Genomic DNA, 27,923 nt, shown 5'->3' with positions numbered 1-27,923 from the left:
TATGCATTGGAGGTGCTGGCTTGCCCTGCTGCCAGTGTATTATCGGAACGTGTCTTTAGTGCCGCAGGTGGTGTACTAACAGACCGTCGCACGCGACTATCTTCCGATAATGTTGACCGGCTGACTTTTCTGAAAATGAACAAGGCCTGGATCTCCAAAGACTTTGCCATTCCTCTTACACACTAAATTAGTGGTTGGCAACTGTATCCAGGTCTGCTGGTGTGTTCATTTTTCTACCTCCTGAACTATAATCCCTGTGCTTCAACACAGCCAGTTGTCGCTCAGATGTGTCGTCTGCACAGAGAAACACACTAGCTCCTGTGTTAGTGGGGTTCATTAACGCCAGCTGATCCCCTGCTGTGTGGATGGCAAAGTCACCAGCTCCATCAACATTCAAACCACTACTGATTTTTAACCGTGCCCAACTTAGGTCTCTGGCTCCACTGTCTCTACTATTTCCCCTGACCTCCAACCCCGCCATCTACATCTCTGAAGTGGCGTCAGCACAATCTACACTTGTTCCTGTGTTCCTATGGCTCAGTCCCATCAGTTTATCCCCTGATGTGTGTCCGGCAAGGTCTCCTGCTCTGTCCACATTCCCATAACCAGTAGTGGGAATGAGGACAGAGCTGGCGAACTTGCCGGACAAACATCGGGATCAACTGACGGGACTGAGCACCAGTAACACAGGAACAAGTGTAGATTGTGCTGACACCACTTCAGAGATGTAGCTGGCGGGGTTGGAGGCCAGGGTAAATAGTAGAGACAGTGGAGCCAGAGGCCTAAGTGGAGCATGGTTAGAATCAGTAGTAGTCAACAACCTCCATAAAAACCGCTGCCCATTGGCCTCTGCATGCGGCATGCGTAATCCTGGGCTCCAACAGTGTCAGTTGGTGTTCAGAAGTGTCGTCTCCACAGAGCTAAACACATTCGTTCAAGTGTTAGTGGGGTTCAGCACTGCCAGCTGTTCCCCTGCTGTGGAGATGGCAAGTCTCCTGCTGCCTTCACCTTCCAAAATCCAGTAGGCCCCAGCCTGCTCCACGCCTAATCCTGGGCTCCAACAGCGTCAGTTGGTGTTCAGAAGTGTCGTCTCCACAGAGCCAAACACATTCGTTTGAGTGTTAGTGGGGTTCAGCACTGCCAGCTGTTCCCCTGCTGTGGAGATGGCAAGTCTCCTGCTGCCTACACCTGCCAAAATCCAGTAGGCCCCAGCCTGCTCCACGCCTGATCCTGGGCTCCAACAGCGTCAGTTGGTGTTCAGAAGTGTCGTCTCCACAGAGCCAAACACATTCGTTCGAGTGTTAGTGGGGTTCAGCACTGCCAGCTGTTCCCCTGCTGTGGAGATGGCAAGTCTCCTGCTGCCTACACCTGCCAAAATCCAGTAGGCCCCAGCCTGCTCCACGCCTGATCCTGGGCTCCAACAGCGTCAGTTGGTGTTCAGAAGTGTCATCTCCACAGAGCCAAACACATTCGTTCGAGTGTTAGTGGGGTTCAGCACTGCCAGCTGTTCCCCTGCTGTGGAGATGGCAAGTCTCCTGCTGCCTACACCTGCCAAAATCCAGTAGGCCCCAGCCTGCTCCACGCCTGATCCTGGGCTCCAACAGCGTCAGTTGGTGTTCAGAAGTGTCATCTCCACAGAGCCAAACACATTCGTTCGAGTGTTAGTGGGGTTCAGAACTGCCAGCTGTTCCCCTGCTGTGGAGATGGCAAGTCTCCTGCTGCCTTCACCTGCCAAAAGCAACAGGCCCCAGCCTGCTCCTCGCCTAATCCTGGGCTCCAACAGCGTCAGTTGGTGTTCAGAAGTGTCGTCTCCACAGAGCCAAACACATTCGTTCGAGTGTTAGTGGGGTTCAGCACTGCCAGCTGTTCCCCTGCTGTGGAGATGGCAAGTCTCCTGCTGCCTACACCTGCCAAAATCCAGTAGGCCCCAGCCTGCTCCACGCCTGATCCTGGGCTCCAACAGCGTCAGTTTGTGTTCAGAAGTGTCGTCTCCACAGAGCCAAACACATTCATTCGAGTGTTAGTGGGGTTCAGCACTGCCAGCTGTTCCCCTGCTGTGGAGATGGCAAGTCTCCTGCTGCCTACACCTGCCAAAATCCAGTAGGCCCCAGCCTGCTCCACGCCTGATCCTGGGCTCCAACAGCGTCAGTTGGTGTTCAGAAGTGTCATCTCCACAGAGCCAAACACATTCGTTCGAGTGTTAGTGGGGTTCAGCACTGCCAGCTGTTCCCGTGCTGTGGAGATGGCAGTCTCTCCTGCTGTCTCCGCATTCCAAAGACAGTAGGCCTCTGCCTACACCCTCCTATTTCCTGGGCTTCAACACAGCCAGTTGTAGCTCGGAAGTGCCGTCCACACGGAAAGAGATACTTGCTCCCGTGTCTCAGTGGGGTTCAGTAACGTCAGCTGATCTCCTGCTGTGTGGATGGCAGTCTCTCCTGCTGTCACCACATTCCAAATACAGTAGGCCTCTGCCTACACCCTCCTATTTCCTGGGCTTCAACACAGCCAGTTGTAGCTCGGAAGTGCCGTCCACACGGAAAGAGACACTTGCTCCCGTGTCTCAGTGGGGTTCAGTAACGTCAGCTGATCCCCTGCTGTGTGGATGGCAGTCTCTCCTGTCACCACATTCCAAATACAGTAGGCCTCTTCCTACACCCTCCTATTTCCTGGGCTTCAACACAGCCAGTTGTAGCTCGGAAGTGCCGTCCACACGGAAAGAGATACTTGCTCCCGTGTCTCAGTGGGGTTCAGTAACGTCAGCTGATCCCCTGCTGTGTGGATGGCAGTCTCTCCTGCTGTCACCACATTCCAAATACAGTAGGCCTCTGCCTACACCCTCCTATTTCCTGGGCTTCAACACAGCCAGTTGTAGCTCGGAAGTGCCGTCCACACGGAAAGAGACACTTGCTCCCGTGTCTCAGTGGGGTTCAGTAACGTCAGTTGATCCCCTGCTGTGTGGATGGCAGTCTCTCCTGCTGTCACCACATTCCAAATACAGTAGGCCTCTGCCTACACCCTCCTATTTCCTGGGCTTCAACACAGCCAGTTGTAGCTCGGAAGTGCCGTCCACACGGAAAGAGACACTTGCTCCCGTGTCTCAGTGGGGTTCAGTAACGTCAGCTGATCCCCTGCTGTGTGGATGGCAGTCTCTCCTGCTGTCACCACATTCCAAATACAGTAGGCCTCTGCCTACACCCTCCTATTTCCTGGGCTTCAACACAGCCAGTTGTAGCTCGGAAGTGCCGTCCACACGGAAAGAGACACTTGCTCCCGTGTCTCAGTGGGGTTCAGTAACGTCAGCTGATCCCCTGCTGTGTGGAAGGCAGTCTCTCCTGCTGTCTCCACATTCCAAATACAGTAGGCCTCTGCCTACACCCTCCTATTTCCTGGGCTTCAACACAGCCAGTTGTAGCTCGTAAGTGCCGTCCACACGGAAAGAGACACTTGCTCCCGTGTCTCAGTGGGGTTCAGTAACGTCAGCTGATCCCCTGCTGTGTGGATGGCAGTCTCTCCTGCTGTCACCACATTCCAAATACAGTAGGCCTCTGCCTACACCCTCCTATTTCCTGGGCTTCAACACAGCCAGTTGTAGCTCGTAAGTGCCGTCCACACGGAAAGAGACACTTGCTCCCGTGTCTCAGTGGGGTTCAGTAACGTCAGCTGATCCCCTGCTGTGTGGATGGCAGTCTCTCCTGCTGTCACCACATTCCAAATACAGTAGGCCTCTGCCTACACCCTCCTATTTCCTGGGCTTCAACACAGCCAGTTGTAGCTCGGAAGTGCCGTCCACACGGAAAGAGACACTTGCTCCCGTGTCTCAGTGGGGTTCAGTAACGTCAGCTGATCCCCTGCTGTGTGGATGGCAGTCTCTCCTGCTGTCTCCACATTCCAAATACAGTAGGCCTCTGCCTACACCCTCCTATTTCCTGGGCTTCAACACAGCCAGTTGTAGCTCGGAAGTGCCGTCCACACGGAAAGAGACACTTGCTCCCGTGTCTCAGTGGGGTTCAGTAACGTCAGCTGATCCCCTGCTGTGTGGATGGCAGTCTCTCCTGCTGTCACCACATTCCAAATACAGTAGGCCTCTGCCTACACCCTCCTATTTCCTGGGCTTCAACACAGCCAGTTGTAGCTCGGAAGTGCCGTCCACACGGAAAGAGACACTTGCTCCCGTGTCTCAGTGGGGTTCAGTAACGTCAGCTGATCCCCTGCTGTGTGGATGGCAGTCTCTCCTGCTGTCTCCACATTCCAAATACAGTAGGCCTCTGCCTACACCCTCCTATTTCCTGGGCTTCAACACAGCCAGTTGTAGCTCGGAAGTGCCGTCCACATGGAAAGAGACACTTGCTCCCGTGTCTCAGTGGGGTTCAGTAACGTCAGCTGATCCCCTGCTGTGTGGATGGCAGTCTCTCCTGCTGTCACCACATTCCAAATACAGTAGGCCTCTGCCTACACCCTCCTATTTCCTGGGCTTCAACACAGCCAGTTGTAGCTCGGAAGTGCCGTCCACACGGAAAGAGACACTTGCTCCCGTGTCTCAGTGGGGTTCAGTAACGTCAGCTGATCCCCTGCTGTGTGGATGGCAGTCTCTCCTGCTGTCACCACATTCCAAATACAGTAGGCCTCTGCCTACACCCTCCTATTTCCTGGGCTTCAACACAGCCAGTTGTAGCTCGGAAGTGCCGTCCACACGGAAAGAGACACTTGCTCCCGTGTCTCAGTGGGGTTCAGTAATGTCAGCTGATCCCCTGCTGTGTGGATGGCAAAGTCTCCTGCTGCCTACACAGTCGTACCACTACTGATTTTTAACCATGCTCCAATTAGGCCTGTGGCTCCACTGTCTCTCGTATTTCCCCTGTCCTCCAACCCTGCCAGTTACAGCTCCGAAGTGGCGTCTGCACAATCCACACTTGTTCCTGTGTTACAGGTGTTCAGTCCGGTCAGTTAATCCCCTGATGTGTGTCCGGCAATGTCGCCTCCTCTGTCCACATTCCCATTATGGGAATGTGGACAGAGCAGGCGACATTGCCGGACACACATCAGGGGATTAACTGACCGGACTGAACACCTGTTACACAGGAACAAGTGTGGATTGTGCAGACGCCACTTCGGAGCTGTAACTGGCGGGGTTGGAGGACAGGGGAAATACAAATATCAGTGATACTCGTATTTCCCCTGTCCTCCAACCCCGCCAGTTACAGCTCCGAAGTGGCGTCTGCACAATCCACACTTGTTCCTGTGTTACAGGTGTTCAGTCCGGTCAGTTAATCCCCTGATGTGTGTCTGGCAATGTCGCCTGCTCTGTCCACATTCCCATAACTAGTGTGGATTGTGCAGACGCCACTTCGGAGCTGTAACTGGCGGGGTTGGAGGACAGGGGAAATACGAAAATCAGTGAAGCCACAGGCCTAAGTGGAGCTTGGTTAAAATTAGTAGAAGTCTACAACCGATCTTAAAATTTCTTCAATGCAGCCTCAGCCTGCTCCGTGCTTGTCCCTGGGCTTCAACACAGCCAGTTGTTGCTCGGAAGTGCCGTCTTCACAGAGTAAAACACTAGCTCCTGTGTTTGTGGGGTTCAGTAACGTCAGCTGTTCCCCTGCTGTTTTGATGGCAATCTGTCCTGCTGCCTCCCAATTGACAGCACATCAGGCCTCAGCCTGCTAAGTGCTTGTCCCTGGGCTCCAACATCGCCAGTTGCTGCTCATAACTGACTTTGGCACGGGTACTCCCTCCTGCCCAGCTTGGTTCCAGCCCTGCCTGCTGTTTCCGGGAAGTGTCAATGTCAGTTTGCCACCCCAAGTTGCCATGTCGTGTTGCGTTTGGGTTAGCCGAGGCTAGGGTGCCAGCAGTTTAGGTGCTTCCTATGTGGACTGCGGGTTCTGGTAAGAAAGGCTTGTTCCGTAGTGCCAGTAGGACAAGCACCCCCTGTAGGACTGTGTGATTCGGTAACTGCGGCCAGCTTGCGGCATGCCAACTTTGCTTTTCAGGGGTAACTTCTGCTACCCCTCCGGGTTCCAGCACCGTCAGCTGGTTCTCGTCAGAGCCTTTGGCCTAGGTGCCTCCATCTCGGTATCCGAGTTCCGGCAACGTCTGCTGGTCCTTGGTAGTGCTTTGTAGCACAGGTACCTCCTGCTTAGTAACCGGGTTCCAGCACCGTCAGCTGGTCCTCGGTTGTGCCATTGGCTCTTATTCCTTCTGCTGCCCCTCCGGGTGCCAGCACTGTCAGCTGGTCCTCGCTATTTCCATTTGCTCTTGCAGCTTATGCTACCCCTCCGGGTTCCAGCACCGTCAGCTGGTTCTCGTCAGAGCCTTTGGCCTAGGTGCCTCCATCTCGGTATCCGAGTTCTGGCAACGTCTGCTGGTCCTTGGTAGTGCTTTGTAGCACAGGTACCTCCTGCTTAGTAACCGGGTTCCAGCACCGTCAGCTGGTCCTCGGTAGTGCCATTGGCTCTTGTTCCTTCTGCTGCCCCTACGGGTGCCAGTACCATCAGCTGGTTCAAGAGGACAAAGAACAGGAAGACAACCACCAAGATGCAGAACAACAAGAGAGAGAAGACAAAGAAGCATAAAAAAACAAAGCAGAAGAACATTAAGCATAAGACTAATACTCTGAGCAAATGATATTATCTTATTTATAAGCAGAAGAAGACTAAGCAGTGTATGGGGGTGAGTCCGTTCCTCCTCGTGGTGCCCCTGGAAAAGGCCTTCTGCTGCAGGCCAAACTGAACGCAGACAAATCTTGTTGTAAATCTTTTGTGACAGGCAGAACGGAAGGTGTAAACTTCTAACTTTTCTAGATAACAACTACAGGAATGCCTGACACAAACAAGAATATGATGAAGAAGAATAGGAAGAAGATGAAGAAGTTGAATATGTAGAATAATAATTGTTGAATAAGAAGAATATGAAGAATGTAAGAAAAGGAAGAAGAAGAAGAATGTAAAAAAAGGAAGTAGAAGAATTTAAAAAAAGGAAGAAGAATGTAAAAAAAGGAATAAGAAGAATGTAAAAAAAGGAAGAAGAAGAAGAAGAATGTAAAAAAAGGAATAAGAAGAAGGTAAAAAAAGGAAGAAGAAGAAGAAAGAAGAAGACATACATGTCTGGCAAAATATAAATGAGGCTAACATAGTCAATATCTTTGTAACTCCTAACGTCTTTAAAAAAAAAGTTTAATTCCTGCTATTCCATTTGATTGGGCTAAACCTCTATGGCATTAATGTCTCCTCCACCTCCCACAATATATTCTACATTATTCTTAGTTGTTTTTCTTCATGTAGAATTAACCTACAAGGAAAAAAAGGTTTTTTTTTAATTCCGATATTTTGGCCCCATTGACTTGCATTGGTTCCCGGTATCGGAATCGGCGATACCGATACTTTTTTTTAAGATCGGCCGATCCGTTCCGATCCGATATTTTCAAGTATCGGCTGGTATCGCTCAACTCTAATAATGGCCCTTTAAGAATATTAATGCCGCCTGATGCCCCTCTAAAAATAGGCTTTGTGACTTTAAGAGTCCCTCTTTCAGAAATTAAACAAGATGTGTCTCCTTATGTGTCACACACCACATAGTCAGCTAGGGTTGTTAAATGTTACAATGACATTTTCCAGTGAACGCATTAGTATTGGTTGAAAGCAATGTTAAAGTTGAAAAACGCATCAAAAACGCTGCATGTGAATGTAGAACGTGTGCCGACTGGGGGGGTTGGTCTCTTCTGCTCACTCCGCACCTTTGCGATGGCCGAAGTGTGTTCCCAAAGACTGGAGAATGGAGCCCATAGATGTTCAAACAGTTTCTTTTATTAGGTTCCTTTTCCAGCACCAGCAGTGTCAGACAGCTCCTGCACACCGGCCTGGGCACCCGTATACACGTCTCCTCTTTCCTTCCTCCTCTTTCCCGGTGCGACGGCTCTTCGGTCTCTTTCATTGCGCCTGCCTAAGTCTACCGGCCACAGCGATCAACTTGTCAAGCCCGTCCACCCGCTGCCACACTTACTTCATCTTCAGTGATCAGCTCTCTGTCTGGTACCCCAGGCTCCTCCTGTCTGCAGCTGTCCTTCAAGGGCCACCCCCCCCCTCTGCTGTCTCTTCTAATCTGGGGATCCCCTCCATTTTATCCTTTCTGCCTGGAAATCCCCTTCTTGTTATTCCTGTAACTCCGCCCACCATCTAGACTGTTTTTAGACTTAGCTGTTCTTAGACCTTGCCTTTCCCTGTACTATATCTCCCTCTAGTGTCCAGTTTCCAAACTCCACTTTCCCTAGCTGACACATTCTACACCAACTATAAATATATACATGCGATAGATACGTGACACAAAGCATATATACATTTTACACCTAGACTGGTCTACGCATTAGTCCACCCTCCTACATGAACATAGCAAAAGTGATGGAGGAACATTTCTGTCTGGGGTTAATTTTCCTTATATACAAGTCATTAGCCTGGAACGGATGTACCTTAACATATTTCCCAGCAAAATCCATTTTGGTTTCATTTTTGTATGTTTTTTGGTGCACCTATAAAAATGGCGTGAAACTCTGACAACATTGCTTACAGCTGTGACCTAGGAGTCAGAAATGCTTCCAGCGGCAATCCCCATGAAGTTCTTGTGTCACTTGGGCAGTGTTTCCATCATTTTCTGACGTTTTTAAACCTTAAAAGGACCCCCGGAGGATCGTTGTTCTGTCCGAGTACCCGAGTATTCCAATTTGCTCGACCCGAGCAATGAGCACCCGAGCATTTTAGTGCTCGCCCATCACTTGTACCACATAGTGCTCCATACAGTATAATGAGCCTCATATATTGCTCCATACAGCATTATGGGTACCTGTGAGAATCATGTGGGAATAGTGGATGAGGGCAGGTATATCTCGCCCAGATTCCTTTCCTATGTGGCCTAGTCTGGTCAGTATCGCACCTGCTTGCTAATGAATAATGGGAGGTGGATATAAAAGGATGCCAGGTGGTTGTGTGAGGGTCTCAGCCTGGGAACACAGAGAGCCTGTCTGTGTGAGAGACACACGTGAGTGGAAGCAGTGCCCACTGCAACTGTGGTTTGGCTGGACGGGAGAAGCCCGCCAGTTGGTAGTTAGGTTGTCCATTGTTTAGTTAGTGCCGGACAGGCAAGGATTTGTTTTATGTTTTATTTCCTTTTTGTATTGCTTTCACCGTTAATAAACCTGACCCAGGGTCAGTTACACCCGAATCCCAGCTCTGCGCCTGAGTTTCATGCTAAACGCACGTGACCTTTGACCCCAGCAAAGGCGATCCCGGAGTGTTTTATCACATTGTGGTGGAGAATGCGGGCATCACGTTGCAAGCATGAGCATGGAGGACGTGGTGAAAGCGCTGGTACAGTCCACCGCCGTCCAGCAAGAAGCTAATCGGGTGATGATGGCCCAGATGAAGGAGTTGGTGGACATGACAGCTACCGATCGTTCGCTTCTCCAGCAGGTGGAGCAGCGCCTGGCAAGCCTACAGGAGGTTAACCTGGAAGCCGAGTCAAGAGTGATTCACGTGAGTCGGTACTGGCAGAAGATGACGACCGAAGATGACGTCGAGGCATATGTGACCACGTTTGAACGGACGGCGGTGCGAGAAAGGCACTATGGGCCGGCCTGATTGCCCCGTTTCTTTCCGGTGAGGCCCAAAAGGCGTATTATGACTTGGAACCTGAAGCTGCGCAGGACTTTGACAAATTGAAATCCGAGATCTTGGCCCGGCTGGGAGTGACGACCGCTGTCCGTGCACAGAGAGTGCATCAATGGACTTATCAGCCGGATAAACCACCGCGGTCACAGATGTTCGACCTGATCCATGTGAAGAAGAAGTGGCTACAACCCGAGGTGTTGACAGCACCAGAGATAATTCAGAGAGTCGTCATGGACAAGTACCTGAGAGCCCTACCGCCAGCCCTGAGGAAGTGGGTAAGCCATGGAAATCCTATGACGGCAGATCAACTGGTGGATCTGGTTGAACGTTACTCCGTGGCGGAAGGACTCCGAGACGACGCTACCCCACCTCGTTCTTCATCATCTCCACGGGGAACCGGTAAGACTGTTCCAGGGAGTAGGGGAGATGGAAAAATCCCTAAGACAGTGGGGGAGGAAAACGGGACTGCCCGCACTGCAAGGCCGAGAGTAACGAACTATGGTCTAAGCAAGGGGCCCGTTAGGTGTTTCCGCTGCCAAGAGATGGGACATATTGCTGCGAACTGTCCGGTCACTACTGAACCCATGCAGTGCGACGTCACAGACTCTAAAAACCGCATGTCTATGGTTGCATGGGTAGTGAGTGTGAATGCCGGTCAAAAAGATGTGGAAAAACATTTGTGTGATTTAACTGTTGATGGCAAAAATGTGGTGGCATTGTTAGACTTGGGAAGTGTGGTGACTCTGGTGAAGGCCAGTCTGGTGTCAGCCCCGACTGGACCATCAGACAAATTTTCTGTAACGTGTGTGCATGGAGACACCTGTTCGTACCTCACCACGGTCATATGCATTACAACTTCCTATGGGTCTGTGCAACATAAAGTGGGACTCGTCCCGGCGTTATTGCATGATGTTATCCTGGGCCGGGATTTTCCCCACTTCTGGCAATTGTGCGAGAATCAGTTGATGCCTTCGGGTAATAGTGTACATGGTTCTTCTCCCAGGGCGCATGTGGGTCCCGAATCCCTGGGAGAGGTCTCCCCGGAAGACTTGGCGGAAGAGTCTGCGGGAAATTACCTGCAGTTCCCGTTTTCAGTCATGGCGGGTGATACGGAAGAGACCGGGGAAGAGGAGGAGGCTGACAGCCGTCCACCTCCCCGTTTGCCGGATTTAGAAGTTCAGAAAGATGACTTCCAAAGCGAGCAAATAAAGGATCCTACCCTTTCTCAGGCTAGGACAAATGTAAAAGTGATAAATAGGGTACCTGTAGAACCTGGCTCTAGGCTGGCATATCCTTACATGGTTCTGGAGAATGATTTACTCTATCAGATAGAGAAAAGGGGGAAGATACGGTGCAACTATTAGTCGTGCCAAAACCCTACCGGCGGCAGGTGCTGGACCTGGCCCACGGACATGTGATGGGAGGTCACCTGGGAGTCCAGAAAACCACCGAAAGGATATTACACTGTTTTGTTTGGCCAGGCATGCATCACGATATCCGTGTATATTGTGAGTCTTGTCCTGACTGCCAAGCCTCTGCACCTAAGCCCCGGTTCTGTAGCCCTTTGGTACCCCTACCTATTATTGAAGTCCCGTTTGAGAGGATTGGGATGGATTTAGTTGGGCCCCTTCCACGGTCTGCACGTGGACACCAACATATCCTGGTCATCTTGGATTATGCCACTCGTTACCCGGAGGCCATCCCTTTGCGTAACACGGCCACCAAGACGATTGCCAAGGAACTGGTGCATGTGTTTAGTCGGGTCGGTATACCAAAACAGATACTCACCGACCAGGGGACCCCCTTTATGTCCAGGGTAATGAAGGAGCTCTGCCGATTGTTACAAATCGAACCGTTACGCACATCCGTGTATCACCCTCAAACAGACGAGTTGGTCGAACGGTTCAATAAAACTCTGAAGCAGATGCTGAGAAAGGTGATAGACAAGGATGGGAAGAACTGGGACTATTTACTTCCGTATTTGCTTTTTGCCATCAGGGAAGTACCCCAGTCTTCCACGGGATTCTCGCCTTTCGAGTTATTGTACGCCCAACGTCCTCGCGGACTGTTAGACGTTGCAAAAGAAACCTGGGAGGGTCAGGTCACTCCGTTTAAAACAGTGATAGATCACGTCACACAAATGCAGGACCATATTGCGGCTGTTATGCCTATCATCAAAGAACACATGATACAGGCTCAAGGAGCCCAAAAACGAATCTATGATAGGGGCGCCAAGATACGTACGTTTGCACCCGGAGATAGGGTGTTGATCCTGGTCCCCACGGTGGACAGTAAGTTCCTGGCAAAGTGGCAGGGCCCCTTTGAGATCAAGGAAAGAGTTGGTGAAGTTAACTACAAAGTATACCAGGCAGGTAAACGGAAACCTGAACAGATTTATCATGTAAATCTGATAAAGCCCTGGAAGGATCGGTCTGCCTTGTCAGCGGAGCTGGCCCGTCCTGTCTGCTCGCATACCGTACCGGAGGTACGGGTTGCAGAGACTCTCTCGGAGCGGCAAAAGACTGAGGTCAGGCAGTTTCTACTTCACAACCAAAAGTTTTTCTCAGAAAAACCCGGGCAGACTACGCTAATAAAACATGACATCGTAACGGAACCTGGTGTCACAGTTCACGTAAAGCCCTACCGAATCCCGGAAGCGCGCCGTGAAGCCGTTTCCAGAGAAGTGAAGGCAATGTTAGAGTTAGGTGTCATTGAGGAATCGCACAGTGCTTGGTCCAGCCCGATTGTGCTAATTCCTAAACCGGACGGCACCATCCGGTTCTGCAATGACTTCAGGAAACTGAATGCGGTCTCAAAATTTGATGCCTACCCCATGCCCCGGGTCGATGAGTTAATAGATCGGTTAGGAAAAGCCCGGTATATTACGACCCTAGACCTAACAAAGGGGTATTGGCAGATCCCTCTGGTGGAGGCTGCCAGAGAAAAGACAGCATTTGCTACCCCAGAAGGTCTATTTCAGTATGTGTATATGCCGTTTGGACTGCACGGAGCACCGGCGACCTTCCAGAGACTGATGGATCGAGTCCTGAGGCCACATAGGCAGTACGCTTCGGCCTATTTGGACGACATTGTCATTTACAGCTTGGACTGGGAGACTCATCTCCAGAAAGTACAAGCTGTGATTGACGACCTGTGGGAGGCAGGTCTATCTAACCGCGAACCCCAAGAAATGTCACATCAGGCTAGAAGAAGCCCGGTATTTGGGGTATGTAATTGGGAGGGGTGTTGTTAAACCCCAGGTTGATAAGATTCAGGCGGTTCAGGACTGGCCACAACCTGTCAACAAGAAGCAGGTGCAAGCCTTCCTGGGGATCGCCGGTTATTATCGCCGGTTCATACCCAATTTTGCAGCCATCGCTACCCCCCTGACGGATCTTACAAAAGGGAAAGACTCCGTCATGATTAAATGGAGTTTAGCGGCTGAAGAAGCCTTCCATAGCCTAAAACGGGCACTTTGCTCTCAGCTCGTACTGGTGACTCCGGACTTCCGCAGTGAGTTTGTGGTACAAACGGATGCCTCTGATACCGGTATCGGGGCCGTACTCTCACAAGTGAGGGACGGAGTGGAACACCCAGTCCTCTATCTCAGCAGGAAGCTGAATAAACACGAGCAAAGGTATGCAGTCGTAGAAAAAGAGTGCCTCGCCATTAAGTGGGCTCTAGAGGCCCTCAAATATTACCTGGTGGGCCGAAAGTTCAGGCTGATCACTGACCATGCCCCTCTCAAGTGGATGCACTTGAACAAGGAACGGAATAGCCGGGTGACCCGGTGGTTCCTTGCACTGCAGGCCTACACTTTTACGGTGGAGCACCGCCCAGGGGTACAGATGGGGAATGCAGATGCCCTGTCCTGAGTGCACTGTTTGGCGGGTGTCATTGCTCGACCGGAGTGGTCTGAGCAGAGGGGGGGGGATATGTGAGAATCATGTGGGAATAGTGGATGAGGGCAGGTATATCTCGCCCAGATTCCTTTCCTATGTGGCCTAGTCTGGTCAGTATCGCACCTGCTTGCTAATGAATAATGGGAGGTGGATATAAAAGGATGCCAGGTGGTTGTGTGAGGGTCTCAGCCTGGGAACACAGAGAGCCTGTCTGTGTGAGAGACACACGTGAGTGGAAGCAGTGCCCACTGCAACTGTGGTTTGGCTGGACGGGAGAAGCCCGCCAGTTGGTAGTTAGGTTGTCCATTGTTTAGTTAGTGCCAGACAGGCAAGGATTTGTTTTATGTTTTATTTCCTTTTTGCATTGCTTTCACCGTTAATAAACCTGACCCAGGGTCAGTTACACCCGAATCCCAGCTCTGCGCCTGAGTTTCATGCTAAACGCACGTGACCTTTGACCCCAGCAAAGGCGATCCCGGAGTGTTTTATCACAGTACCATATAGTTCTCCATACAGTATAATGAGCCCCATATATTGCTCCATACAGAATAATGAGCCCCATATATTGCTCCATACAGAATAATGAGCCCCATATATTGCTCCATACAGAATAATGGTCCCCATATATTGCTCCATTCAGTATAATGAGCCCCATATAATGCTCCAAACACTATAATGAGCCCCATATAATGCTCCAAAGAGTGTAATGAGCCCCATATAATACTCCATACAGTATAATGCACCCCATACCTTACCCATACAGAATGGGCCACATATAATGCTCCATACAGAATAGGTTCCATATAATGCTCCATAAAGTACTTGTATGCTAACCCAGTGTGCCATCAGTGAGATGTACTGTACCTGCTCACAAGGACTTGTCCACGTGTCCGTGGTTAGGTGCACTTTCCCTGTAACAGCATTGTTGAGGGCCCAAGTAATGTTGTGGGACACATGCTTGCTTGCATAATGTCATGACGACAGACCGGGATAAAGAGTTGCGGGTGTGGACCGAGTACCTAGTTATGGTAACCGCCATCAGGTTGCGGAAAGCTTCCGTCTCCCATGAGCCTAAAATGCAACATTTCAAGTGCAAGCAGATGAAAAATGTGTGAATTTAGTAATGTGGCGTTGGCTGCGTATTTCCGCTTGTGTTCCAAGGACTGGGGTATGGACAACTGAACGCTGAGTTGGGACAAGGACGTGGACGTGCTTATTAATGGTGCTAGTTGAGTTTGTGTGCAACTACAGATGCAGGGCAGGAGGCATCTTTGCATGCAACATGGTATCACGCGCAGACTCTGTTCATGGAGCCTGGTGTTCAACCAACAAAGTCGGGTGCTTTGCTGCCATGTGCCTGATCATGCTGGTGGTGGTAAAGCTGGTAGTTTTACTACCCCTGCTGACGAGGGCATGGCTGATGGTGCAAATGGCCTTTTTGGGGTTATCGTCAGTCTTTAAAAATCAACAAGACTGTTAGGGGGACATTCATTGTCTGCCTCTCCCACCCCACCTCCTCACCTCGACACCTATCTTTCGATGTTCCCCAAGTCTCAGTTCTAGGACCCCTACCCTTCTCCATCTACACCTTCAGCATGGGACAGCTGATGAATGGCACGGTTTGCAATCTCATCACTACGCCGATGACACGCACATCTACCTATCTGTACCTGACATCACCTCCTTACTGACCAAAATCACACGTCTTCCGACCTATTCATCCTGTAGGCGGCGCCTGATTTCCGCTTTTTCTTCCTTGCTTGGTGCCTGCATGGTGGCTCGCTGTTCTCAGGTCCACTACCTTGTACTCTGGTGTTCTTCCCAGCACACTCTCTGCTCTGTCTTGTACTCAGCCGTGCTTCCCAGCATGTGCTCTGCTCTGTCTTCTACCGAGACGTGCTTCCCAGCACGCACTCTGCTCTGTCTTATACCCTGGCGTGCTTCGCAGTACACATCCTGCACCATCCTGTACCCAGGCGTGCTATCCCAGTACATGTCCTGCAACATCCTGTACCCTGCATGCCCCCCGTGTACATGCTGTAAGCACTTCCGTACCCAGCATGCCCCGACTACACGCTTTACATATTCATGTACCCTGTGTGCCCCCGTCTTCACCCTGCTAACACCATCTCTCATGCCTCCTTCAAGCTGGCCACCTGGTTCCAGCAGTCGTGGTACTTTATTCCCTTGGGCCTGTCCCTGCTGCTCCCTGTATAGGGGGTGGACCTCACTAGGTCAGTTCTCCCGGGGTGGCTTGGTATTATGGCCCAGAGGGTCCACTCCAGGAGTCGTCACACGAACAAGGGTGGGTGGTTTTGCTGGTCTTAAAATACTTGTTATGGTAAAGGTTGAGGTATACCCCACAGGGGAACATGTTTGCCAGCCAACACACTTAGTGTATGGGCATTACAAGTCTAGGAGACCCGCTCCTTTTTAATGGGACATTTTTTGTTAAGAGGCCCTCCTCTATGTTTCTTCCAAAGGGGAATTGGGGATATTGGGGTGCATATGACTTGGTAGTAGGGCAGGCCTTGAAGTAAATGCAACATTTTTTGGGAAGCCCTCCTTGACATCTTGTGAAAGGGGTATTGGGGTGCGTCGTAATTCTTGGCAGCCCATCCACTCACTGCATAGGCTATAACAGTTTAGGAGACCCACTGTTTAATAATGGCCCTTTAAGCAGATTGATGCTGCCTGATGCCCCTGTAAAAATAGGCTCTGTGACTTTAACATTCCCTCCTTCAGAAATGAAACAAGATGTGTCTGCTTATGTGTCACACAACACTTGGCCAGCTAGGGTTGTTAAAGGTTACAATTACATTTCACAGTGAATGCATTAGTATTGTTTGGAAAGCAATGTTAAAGTTGAAAAACGCTTCAAAAACGCTGCGTCGGAACATAGCCCAAGTGGGGGAGGAACACTTTGGTCTGTGGTTAATTATTTAGCCTTATGCACAAGTGATTAACCTGGAAACATATTTCCAAGCAAAATCTGTTTTGGTTTCATTTTGGTATGTTTTTTGGTGCACCGGTAAAAATGGCATGAAACTCTGAAAAAATTGTTTAAAGCTGTGAACTAGGAGTCAGGAATGCTTCCAGGGGCGATCCCCATGATGTCCCCTTGTCATTTGAGCAGTGTTTCCATCATTTTCTGATGCTTTTAGAGCCTAAAAGGACCCCCAGGGGGGATCGCGGTAAAAATGCTCTGTCTCCCATAGACTTACATTGGGCTCGTTGTTCTGCCCAAGTACCCGAGTATTCCAATTTGCTCAACCCAAACAACGAACATCCGAGCATTTTAGTGCTCGCCCATCACTAGTCAGAATACTCATAACCATGTGATATTTCAGTTTTTCTTTTTTAATAAATTTGCAAAAATGTCTACATTTCTCGTTTTTTCAGTCAAGATGAGGTGCAGAGTGTACATGAATAAGAAAACAAAAACTTTTTTGAATTTACCAAATGGCTGCAATGAAGCAAAGACTGAAACATTTAAAGGGGTGTGAATACTTTACGTACCCACAATATAAGTATCTGGTACCATACCAGTGACTAACTTTTGATAGATGAATAAAAGGGCAGCATGCACTAGCCTCTTCCATATTTAGATTGAGACTCCACTATTAAAGTCTCAGGTGGGTAACACAAAATCAGATCCTATACAAATCATCTGTATTATATTACATAGTGTAAAACTTCCAGAAATTCATAAACGGAGAGCATGGCGTATCAGTGCACATGATGGCACTGTAATGTATGGCATGTCCACTACTGGCAATTACTTCTCATTACAAGACAATGATGAACTAATAGTGTTGGGTAAGACAAGGAGCAGACATCATTGGCACGTTACAACAAGAAGTCACAATCATGCCCTTGGAATTTTAGATCTAAAAGACATAAAGACTTCCTAACATTCAACTTCAGCAACCTTTCTCCTAACCACGCCTGTTAGTTCAGTATCTCGTCACTTAAGGAGGGGTTTACGTCCCTCAGGTAGGAGAACCGAAACCTACTCACTCACCTAGCACACACCTTGACAGTAGTAGCAGCTCCCACCCGATCAAAGGTAAACCATCTCCATTTTATAGAGATTGAGGCAGCATATGGAGAATGTCCTGGCACAGAATTGTATGTAGATCAACTGTTTTGTCACATTTTCTGTTTGTTAAGTTTTGTGTTACATACATCTAGTGTTTGGGCCAGTTTTAGAGGGATCACCATCTAGAACGTGTTTAGGCTGGCCATAGAGGATCATGCGACATAGTCCGAACAAATAGATATTCTATAATAATGTCTGTATACATTCTTACTCAGGCATAAAAAACAGTGTGATATATTAGTCATGTTTGTATATATTTTGTCTCATGAAAAAAACTCATCCATTAAAAGTTGTATTTTTATTAATACGTTTTAAAAAAAGGAACTAACTGAAAATGTTCCTAAACAAACAAAGACAATTGACACCTAAAAAGAGAAATAGATATATAATCCATCAATAAACAATAAGTCTTAAATGTATCACATCAGGATCAACAGGAAGGTAGGGGAAGGGAACCTAATCCTTTCCCTAATAATTTTCCCTATTACTTCCCTTCCTTGCCGCGGAGGTTGGCACCCTAAACAAGCACGCAAGTTGTGGCACCCCCGCTCACCGTCGTCTCTACCTGATTTAGCCCTAGATGATCCTGGATACCAATAACCCCTCACAAGCAGGAGGGAAAAATCGTTTTAATTTAAACTCAGCAAGATTTGGGCAATGAAATCAGCAAACACCATCTACAAATCCATATGAAGTGACAATGCACAACACAAAGGTATGGCTACATATGGCTTCACTGCTACATATACTGCAGAGGTATAAGGCTGGTTTCACGTTTGCATTTGTGTGCGCAGCGTTAGATCCGCATGCGTCATGCATACATATATTTAACATGGTGTACGCGGGGACATGCGTTTGCATGTGTTCGCATGCTTTTGCGTACGCATGCGTCATTTCACGGTGTGCAGCAGGGCGTGGCAAACGCAACATGTTGCATTTTTTGAAGCGTCAAAATCCATGAAATATTTGCAGGCATGCGCATGCATATGAGTGCATCTAAAAACGCTTTACTGTCTATGGGAACGCATTGGTACGCAAGGACATGCGTTCGATACGCATGCGTTCATCAACATGTAAATAGAAATCTCATGAGACAAGCCCATTTTTGCCTGATGTCATATCGATGTCATATCGAACGCATGCGCATAAACAACGCAAACGCATGCACTTGCAGCATTTTTCCCCGTCATGCGTAAGATGATGCGCATAAAAAACGCTGCATAAACATGCGTTTTGCATGCGTTTGCGTATGCGGATCATACGCTGCAGACTCAAACGCTAATGTAAACCTAGCCTAATATAGATAGATATTCATCAACCCTATCTGATAAGGTGTCAGTGCCTCTAATAAGGTGCTGCCAGTGCTACAATAACTTGCATATATTATATAGGTACTGTAACTTTATTCCACTAGGTGTTCATTGTGAGTTGTGACTTCACCTTTTCTAACATTTCAGAAAATACTGTAGTAGAAGAAAAGTCTGCCACCCCAAATTCTCTAATTAAAACATTTATGCATTCACATAGGGGACTTGGCCTCTATAAAATTATACTTGTGGTACAGGAACAAAATAAAGTTTCATTACATATGTAAATGAGGGGGCTTCAGTGCATCTTTAACATGGCCAAGGGTTCAGTACACCATTCCGCCCCCTGAGTTACCATCCTCTTCCCTTACCCTTGTGATGGACAGCACTCCAAGGATCATTGACTGTACTGAATCCTCAGTCCTGCACTCAGATGAGGTTGGTATCTAAGGTTTTACATTTTTTTTCTAACATTCTTTATATACCAGCCAAATATTTCACACTTGGAAAATACTATTTGATTTCCCTACCATAGGTACTTTTCCCACCTGCTCTATTATAGAACAATATATTTTGTATCAAGGGCAGTGTCACGCTGTGCCTGTATGTAAATAGGGAAAGTAGCCCACCACTGTCTCTACGGCTGGGACTCTAACTATCCCTGCTTCCAAAGGTACCTCTAAATGTGACTAGGTTTGAGCCACCAGTCTTACTGTTCTCCTGTTATTCACTAAGCTGTCCCCTCCACCCTCCCCAGGAGGCCTGGAGCAGAAATGCTAGTGTATAAACACAAAACGCAAAAGAGGCAACAAAAAGCAACTAACAAACACAACACTCACCAAAAGGTAGAGAGGTATATAGAGAAGAGTAGGAATGTACAAACTAAATGGGAATAGGACACTGAGGAAAGCATACCACCAAAAACAGCATACAACAATCTCCAACTCAGCACAGCAACTCTTCGATGTAAAACTTTCAGTGTCGAGGAAGAGAAGATCTGGCCAGATTTATAGAGAGAAGAAGTGACCAGGTCAGGAACAGCTGTGAGATGGAGCTGCAAGTTTCTAACCAGCATAGAAAGGGTTGTTAACCTCTTTAGCACCAAAGGAAATAAAATCCATTTAATATGAAACTCAAACAACCAGGCTAAATGGGAGTTCTGTGAGTTTACAATACGTAGTGATTTTCTAACCCCAGATCTCCCCGGAGGAAGTCACCCACTCTTAACATGCAGGTACACTGCAGCCATTTTGAAATATAACTTATTTTTTGGCATATAATATACAGCTGTAAAACAATTAGCAAAATTTTCATTTCTTATAGTGCCCTTAAAAAATTAAAGCTGTGCTGTTATTGCCTGCTATAAGAAACACAGATAGGTTTACTATTCGAGAGTATATTTTAATCTCAATAATTTTTGTAGAATGTGGCAGTCACTCCATGAAAGGCTTTTCTAGTTCAACATTTTCCATGAAACTTTATGGTCAATTCCGTATAAAATAAGTTAAAAATAAATGTGACTTTGTCACAATGTGTAAATTGATATTTAGACCGGCTTCAGACACCTATAATGTGGACACATTTTAGCATATGTATCATTGACGCGACAATCACATAGAGACACAATTTCACTGAAACTTTTATCACTGTAAAACCCTCTGGTGGTCTAAGTTTGATTTAGTAGGTCCATGTTGGGTCCAGATATTGCAGTCATAAAATGTTAAAGAGGATGTTTTACTGAATTCTGCTTTTTTAATTTAAACTGCTTCCTTCACTGATTCTGAAACAGTTTTTCTTTTTATTCCATGCCCTCCCCCAATTCCAAAGTTATTCCCTCGGAAATAAAGATGCAACTTTCCCCTTCAACCAACTTCTCTTTGCATTTTATCCTCTGACTCTGGCCAATCAAAACATGGATATGCCCACAGAGAAGTTCTGTAGTATACGCCCAGTTGTTGAACAGAAATTTGGACCATGTTGGGTCCAGTTATTGCAATCATAACATGTTAAAGAGGATTTTTCGCTGGATTATTTTTGACATTTTAACTGAGTACTTCCTCTTTAACACGTTACTCCGGAGAAGTTGGTTGAAGGGGAAATTTGCATCTTTATTACCTAGGGCATTACTTTGGAACAAAGGGGCACAGGAGAACAAGAAAAACTGTACCTGAATAAGAGGAACAGCACCAATTGGAGGAAGTACTCAGTTAAAATGTAAAAAAATAATCCATTTTATGGCTATGATAGCTGAATCCAACATGGTCCTACTAAACTAAACTTAGACCACCAGAGGGTTTTATAGAGATCTCAGTTTGCTTCAGAAAGTTTCACTGATATTGGAATGAAGGGGGCACTAAGTTTAAATTGAAAAATCCAGTGAAAATTCCTTTTGAAAACTCATTACATCTGTGAGAGACTGGGCCTTATTTTCTCGTGAGTCTAGTCTAGCTTGAAATATCAAGATCTTGACTTACGAGAAGAGCAAGTCTGCTAGGTCTTGAATCATACATGCCGTATGGGTCATATAAACAGCTCTTTTTCTGCGTATAAGGACTTTTACTTAGAGAGTTACAAGGAAATGTGGCTGCACTTTAGTAATAATGAGTTAATGGAGCAAATATGGCACATATTTCACTTATTCCTCACAATTTTAACACTGAAGCATTTCAGTATCTAAAGCTTCTGTGTCACCATCAATCTTGGTAGACTGACACAGATGAGAAGAACTCCAGCTCTATGGCATGTTAAATACAAACCGATCACATTATACATCAGTTTAGCATTATTCTGAGATATGATGTCTGTGTTATGCATGTGATGCCTGTACATATAAAGCCCAGATTCACCCTGTACAGCGCTGACTGTTTTTATTGTGCTAAGAGCAGGTGAAGACGAGTGTATTTTCAGTCTGACAAAACATCAGGTCACACTCGGACCAATGTTATGGTGTGGGGCAGCGCACATCAGAATTCTTTCCGTAGGGCTCATACTCACTTGCGAGAGACATAGAAATACATGTAGCCACACGCTCCGGTCCAAGTGCTGGCGGCTGTGCCTGGTTTTCATGCGAGAGACTCGCACGAGAATCGTGCGAGTCTCTCGTAAGTGAGTAAGAGCCCTTAGGACTGAATCGGCTGCTGAAAAAAAATCACTGCATGCACGAGTTTGATTTCATATTCTGATCGCACTCAACCATGCAAATCAATGACTGTATGCACGGAAATCATTGGACTGCACATGGATGACGTTTCAGAGCAGTTGGATTTCTAGACATTGACACAATGGAGAAGATGGTAAATTTTTTATTTCCATCTTCTCCGCATGCGAGAGAATCAATAACACTGTGATCACATTCTGATGCATGATGAAAGTGTGATTGGCATAATCGGCCTAATTCTCTTCGATGAGAGCATATGCACTTGTCTGACCGTAGCCTTAGGCTATGTGCACACACTGCAGATTCACCTGCGGGTTTTTTCCCGCGGAACCGCAGGTAAAGTGACCTGCGGTTTGGCCTGCAGTTTCACACCTTTACTATGTTAAAGGTGTGAAACCGCAGCAGAATCCACAGAAATAATTGACATGCTGCGGGAAAAAAACGCGCGGAAAAAAACGCAGCGTGAGCACTGCGGTTTTGAAAACCCATAGGCTAACATGGTAAAGTACCATGTCTGCGGAACTGCTGCGGTTCCGCAGGCCCAAAACCACTGCAGAACCGCAGCAAAAACCGCAGCGTGTGCACATAGCCTTAGACTAATAGCACATTTCCAAATAACAGTCTGGGTTTTTTTGTCTGCAAAAAAAGGACGGCTGTATGGCATCTGTTTTATTTCCATTTGCCTATCTTTTTTTATCTGATTTTAAAAACCAAAAGGAGGTAAACTGTCTGAACTTTTTGTCATTTTACAATAGATCCAATAAACCCAGATGGAAATCAGATGTCGGTTGCTTTCATTCATTTAACAGACCCCTTTACATAAATTGATGATTCTTATCAGCCAAACGGATTCATAACTGAATGTGCACTATGGAACTGAGACTCGGATCCCATCAAAAAACAAATGTGTGAACAGTTCCGTTAAACTGTGAGATTGTGTGCTGTCCCATAGTGCAGGGTTCCCCAACTCCAGTCCTCAAGGCCCACCAACAGGTCATGTTTTCAGGATTTCCCTTGTATTGTACAGGTGATGCAGTTATCACCTGGGCAATAGAGTTGAGCGAAACGGGTCGAAAAATTTCAAAAGTCGCCGACTTTTGGTAAAGTCGAGTTTCATGAAACGAAACCCGACCCTAGGGTGAGGTCGGCCACGAGCTCGGCGACTTTAGCGCCAAAGTCGCGTTTCAAAAGTTTGTTTTCCGCCCTTTTTCAGCCAATCAGGATCCACGGACACTGTGGGCAACGTGATGACATAGGCAGGGGTCACCACCATCTTTGAGAAGGGCATGCAAGTGATTGGCTTGCTTTGGGGGGTGTCACAGGGGGTATAAAAGGGCGTGCACGCCGATCGCCATGTTACTCATGCTGATCTCAGAATAGGGAGAGCTGCTGCTGATTCTGTAGGGAGAGCGTTAGGCAGGGAAGAAGACACCAAAAACTGCTTCTGCTGCTAGCGATTTTGCCTGTACAACACACCAGTCACTGTGTGTGCAGTGCAAGTGGAGGCTATATTTTGCTGGATCAGCTGTGTTGGTTGTTAGGCTGCCTTATAAGGCTTCCTGATAGCTGCATTGCTGTTTTCCCACTGCTCTGCAAACTGCTTTTTTAAAAGCAATCCAATTTTTTTTTTTTTTTTGTCCTTGTGAGGTACTGAGCGTGCATTTTTTCACACCATACAGCGGTGCACGCTCCTCTCAGTACCGTGTAACGGCTGTTATCACGGCCACAGCGAAGCTATCTGTGTGTCACTCTGTAAGAATAAGTCGAGGACATGTTCCGTTCTTACAGACCTACACCTTCTAGTTTTGTCTGCTTTTCAAACAGTTAAGTATATTTGCTGTTTGATCACATTCAAAACTATAGAGAAACAGCGTGTGTCAGTCCGTATACTTAAAAAACACGGAGCTTGACAATTTTACAGACACCGGACAGCGGTGTACGTGCACGCTCCTCTCTCAGTACCATGTAACGGCTATTATCACGGCCACAGCGAAGCTATCTGTGTGTCATTCTGTAAGAATAAGTCGAGGACATGTTCCGTTCTTACAGACCTACACCTTCTAGTTTTGTCTGCTTTTCAAACAGTTAAGTATATTTGCTGTTTGATCACATTCAAAACTATAGAGAGACAACGTGTGTCAGTCCGTATACTTAAAAAACATGGAGCTTGACAATTTTACAGACACCGGACAGCGGTGTACGTGCACGCTCCTCTCTCAGTACCGTGTAACGGCTGTTATCACGGCCACAGTGAAGCTATCTGTGTGTCACTCTGTAAGGATAAGTCGAGGACATGTTCCGTTCTTACAGACCTAAAACTCTAGGGAGATTCCTATTCTGCCCAATTCTATATACACCTTGTAGTTTGTCAAACACTAGCCAATTTCTGCCTGTGACATAGCGGTGTGATATTCACTGGGCCTCACACAATCCAACAGTGTCCACAAGTGTGTTCAGAAATTCCAAATCTCCCCTGTCCTATAGTGACATTTTTCACACCTGCGACATTGAGCCTGTGACATAGCGGTGTGATATTAACTGGGCCTCACACAACAGTGTCCACAAGTGTGTTCAGAAATTCTACATCTCCCCTGTCCTATAGTGACATTTTTCACACCTGCAACATTGAGCCTGTGACATAGGGGTGTGATATTAACTGGGCCTCACACAACAGTGTCCACAAGTGTGTTCAGAAATTCTACATCTCCCCTGTCCTATATACACCTTGTTTTACATTACTATATAGTTTGTGGGATTTTGTGTACATTTTTACCAAAAATGAGGAAGGCTGGTGGAAGAGGCCGTGGAATTGGGCGGGGGTTGCCAGCTGGTAATGATGGTGTTGGTGGTGGGTCTGATGGTGGTGGCAAAAGCAAAATAGGACCGAATGCAGGAGGTGTTGAGCCTGTGTCATCGTCTGGCTCCACAAGGCCTCGAAGGCTTAGTTTTCTAGGAGTTGGCAAACCGCTTTTAAAGCCAGAGCATCAGGAAAAAGTTTTGGCTTACATTGCTGACTCAGCCTCCAGCTCTATCGCCTCCTCTTCTGAAGTTGTAAAAAATAAAAGCACTGAGTCATCATTGGAGGGTCATGTTCATGAACCACACCTTTCCTTGTGTCCTTCACGCCAACCAAGATTGAAGGATGACGCAGGCCATACAACTGATTACTCCATGGAGCTGTTTTCACATACCATGCCTGGGTTATCAAGTGAAATGGTGAATTACCCAGGCCAAGATGAATCTGACATGGAGTGCACTGATGCACAGCCACTGATAGATGATTCTGCTGGTACATTCAGTCAGAGCACTACATTGTCCTCGCAGTGTAATGAGCCAGATTCTGACCCTGATGAGACTCAGGTGCCCCTTCCCGCATACTATACCACCATACACGGTGACAGAGGAAGGTGCACATGACATTGAAGAGGAGGTGATGGATGACCCAGTTGTTGACCCAGATTGGCATCCATTGGGGGAAGAGGGTGCTGCTTCCAATAGCTCAGATGAGGAGGAGCATCCACAGCAGACATCGACATCGCAACAGCTGTTATCTGGCAGGCCCGGAGCACTCCAAAGACAGGTTCCAAAAATCAAAAGAGTTGCTGGACAGCTTGTCCAGACGGTCAAAATAGCACAGCGTGCTAGGCCGCAAAATGTCTTCCAAAGTAGGAAGAGTGCAGTGTGGCACTTTTTTGAACAAAATCCTCATGATCAGGCCAAGGTTATCTGTAAGAAGTGGGCAAAGACCTTTAGCCGAGGGAAAAATCTGAAAAATTTGAATACCAGTTGCATGCTTAGACATTTAACCAGCATGCACTTGCAAGCGTGGACACAACACCAAACCTCAAGTACCACATGTGCAACTGATCACAAAGAAGGTAGTCAGCAACGCTACATTGTTTCCCCCACTGTAAGCCCAGCGGTTAGCACAGCAGCAAATGTCGAGGTGTCGTTGCAAGGCCAAAGCAGTCAGGGAATCCCACTGTTATATCAACGAAAGACTGAATCTAGGCTATCAGAAAGAACACCAACTCCATCACCATCATCAACCCTCTCTCAGTCCGCCCTGTCCATTGCTAGTTCCACCATATGCAGCTCTCAAGTCCATCTCACCCTCCCAGAGACTATGAGTAGGTCAAGAAAGTACTCAGTCTCTCATTCGCGTACACTGGGTTTGAACGCCCACATTGCCAAACTAATCTCGTTAGAGATGATGCCCTATTGGTTGGTGGAAAGCGCAGCTTTCCGCGAACTCATGGCCTATGCAGTACCACGCTATGACCTACCCAGTCGCCACTTCTTCTCTCGCAAAGCCATCCCAGCCCTCCACCATCATGTGAAAGACCGCATTGTCCATGCACTCAAGCAGTCAGTGAGTGGAAAGGTGCACCTCACAACAGATGCATGGTCCAGTCGGCATGGCCAGGGCCGTTACGTGTCCATCACTGCGCACTGGGTTAATGTGGTGGATGCAGAGTCCACAGGGGACAGCGGTGGTGGGACAGTGCTGCCTAGCCCACGGTATAGGAAACAGTTGGCTGTAGGCGTTCGACCCTCCTCCTCCTCCTCCAGAAGCGAAAGCTCGTCCACAGAGCGCAGTCGTACGAGCACTCCATCTGCAGCTGCCACTGTTGCACACGAGGTGTCCCCCTATCGAGCAGCTAGTGGAAAGCGTCAGCAGGTTGTGTTGCAGATGATGTGTTTGGGCGACAGACACACCGCGGAGGTGCTGGCCGAGTACTTTCAGCGACAAACTGAGTCATGGCTGGGCAGTATACATCTTGAGGCAGGCAAGGTTGTTAGTGATAACGGCCGTAATTTTGTGGCAGCCATAGCCCTTTCAAAACTCAGCCACATACCTTGCTTGGCTCACACCTTGAACCTGGTGGTGCAGTGCTTCCTCAACAATTATCCGTAGTTAACAGCCCTGCTCCAGAAGGTGGAAGACTGTGCGCGCACATCCGTCGGTCGCCTGTACACTCCATTCGTATGCAGAAGCTGCAGCGATTGCTCCACCTTCCCAACCACCGCCTCATTATCGACATTGCAACAAGATGGAACTCCACCCTGCACATGGTTGAGCGGCTGTGCGAACAGAGGCAGGCCATAATGCATTTGTGGGAGGATACACGGCCAGGCACTTTGAGAGCAGACATGGAGTTGACAGGTGTGCAGTGGTCGAAGCTGAAAGACCTCTGTAAAGTCCTTCAGTGTTTTGAGGAATGCACACGGCTGGTAAGCGCAGACGACGCCATCCTAAGCATGAGCATCCCACTTATGCGTCTGCTCATGCAAACTTTGACGCACCTTAAGGAGCAGGTGTCTGCAGCCAATGTTGACGAGGAGGAAGAGGAGGAGGGAATCCTTGATGACATTCAGCCATTGTCTGCTCAGGGACCTATCCTGGACGAGGTGGAGGAAGAAGAGGAGGATGATGATGGGGATGATTACTTAGGGGAGGAGGATGCATCTCGTGGGGCAAGTGAAAATGTTGGCGTGGCAAGGTCTGGTACAGGGTTTGTGCGTGACTGGAGGGATGTGGATTTGCCAGAAAGTGCTCCTCCAACCAGCACTCACAGTGCATCATTGACACCAGGAACATTGGCCCACATGTCAGATTATGCCTTGCAGATCCTAAAAAGGGACCCCCGCATTGCCAAAATGATGAACGATGACGACTACTGGTTGGCCAGCATCCTGGATCCACGCTATAAAGGCAAATTACAAAACATCATGCCACACGACAACCTTGACCTAACATTGGCTAATAAACAAGCAACTCTGGTAAACCGGTTGGTTGAG

At 47.9% G+C, this 27,923-nt stretch overlaps 1 protein-coding gene across 4 annotated transcripts in view; it reads left to right on the top strand.

Annotated features, from left to right (window-relative positions):
• The window catches only part of LOC141049741 (uncharacterized), a 214,271-nt gene that overhangs the window by 89,647 nt on the left and 96,701 nt on the right, over positions 1-27,923 (top strand). The window contains exon 1 of one of the 4 annotated variants that reach the window (XM_073546475.1): positions 17,561-17,624. The exons of 2 other annotated variants lie outside the window; for them this stretch is intronic. Coding sequence is in view for 1 of the 2 variants with exons in the window: in XM_073546467.1 (XP_073402568.1) it covers positions 17,662-17,686 (25 nt within the window). In the remaining variant the exon portion in view is untranslated. One more of the 4 variants, XM_073546467.1, reaches the window with a different exon arrangement.

Source organism: Dendrobates tinctorius, unplaced genomic scaffold (assembly GCF_039654945.1).
Source record: "Dendrobates tinctorius isolate UK_male_01 unplaced genomic scaffold, ASM3965494v1 ptg000011l, whole genome shotgun sequence".
NCBI classification, from domain to species: Eukaryota; Metazoa; Chordata; class Amphibia; order Anura; family Dendrobatidae; genus Dendrobates; species Dendrobates tinctorius.
Note: the sequence above shows the minus strand (reverse complement) of the source record. Positions and strands in the feature narration are given on the sequence as shown.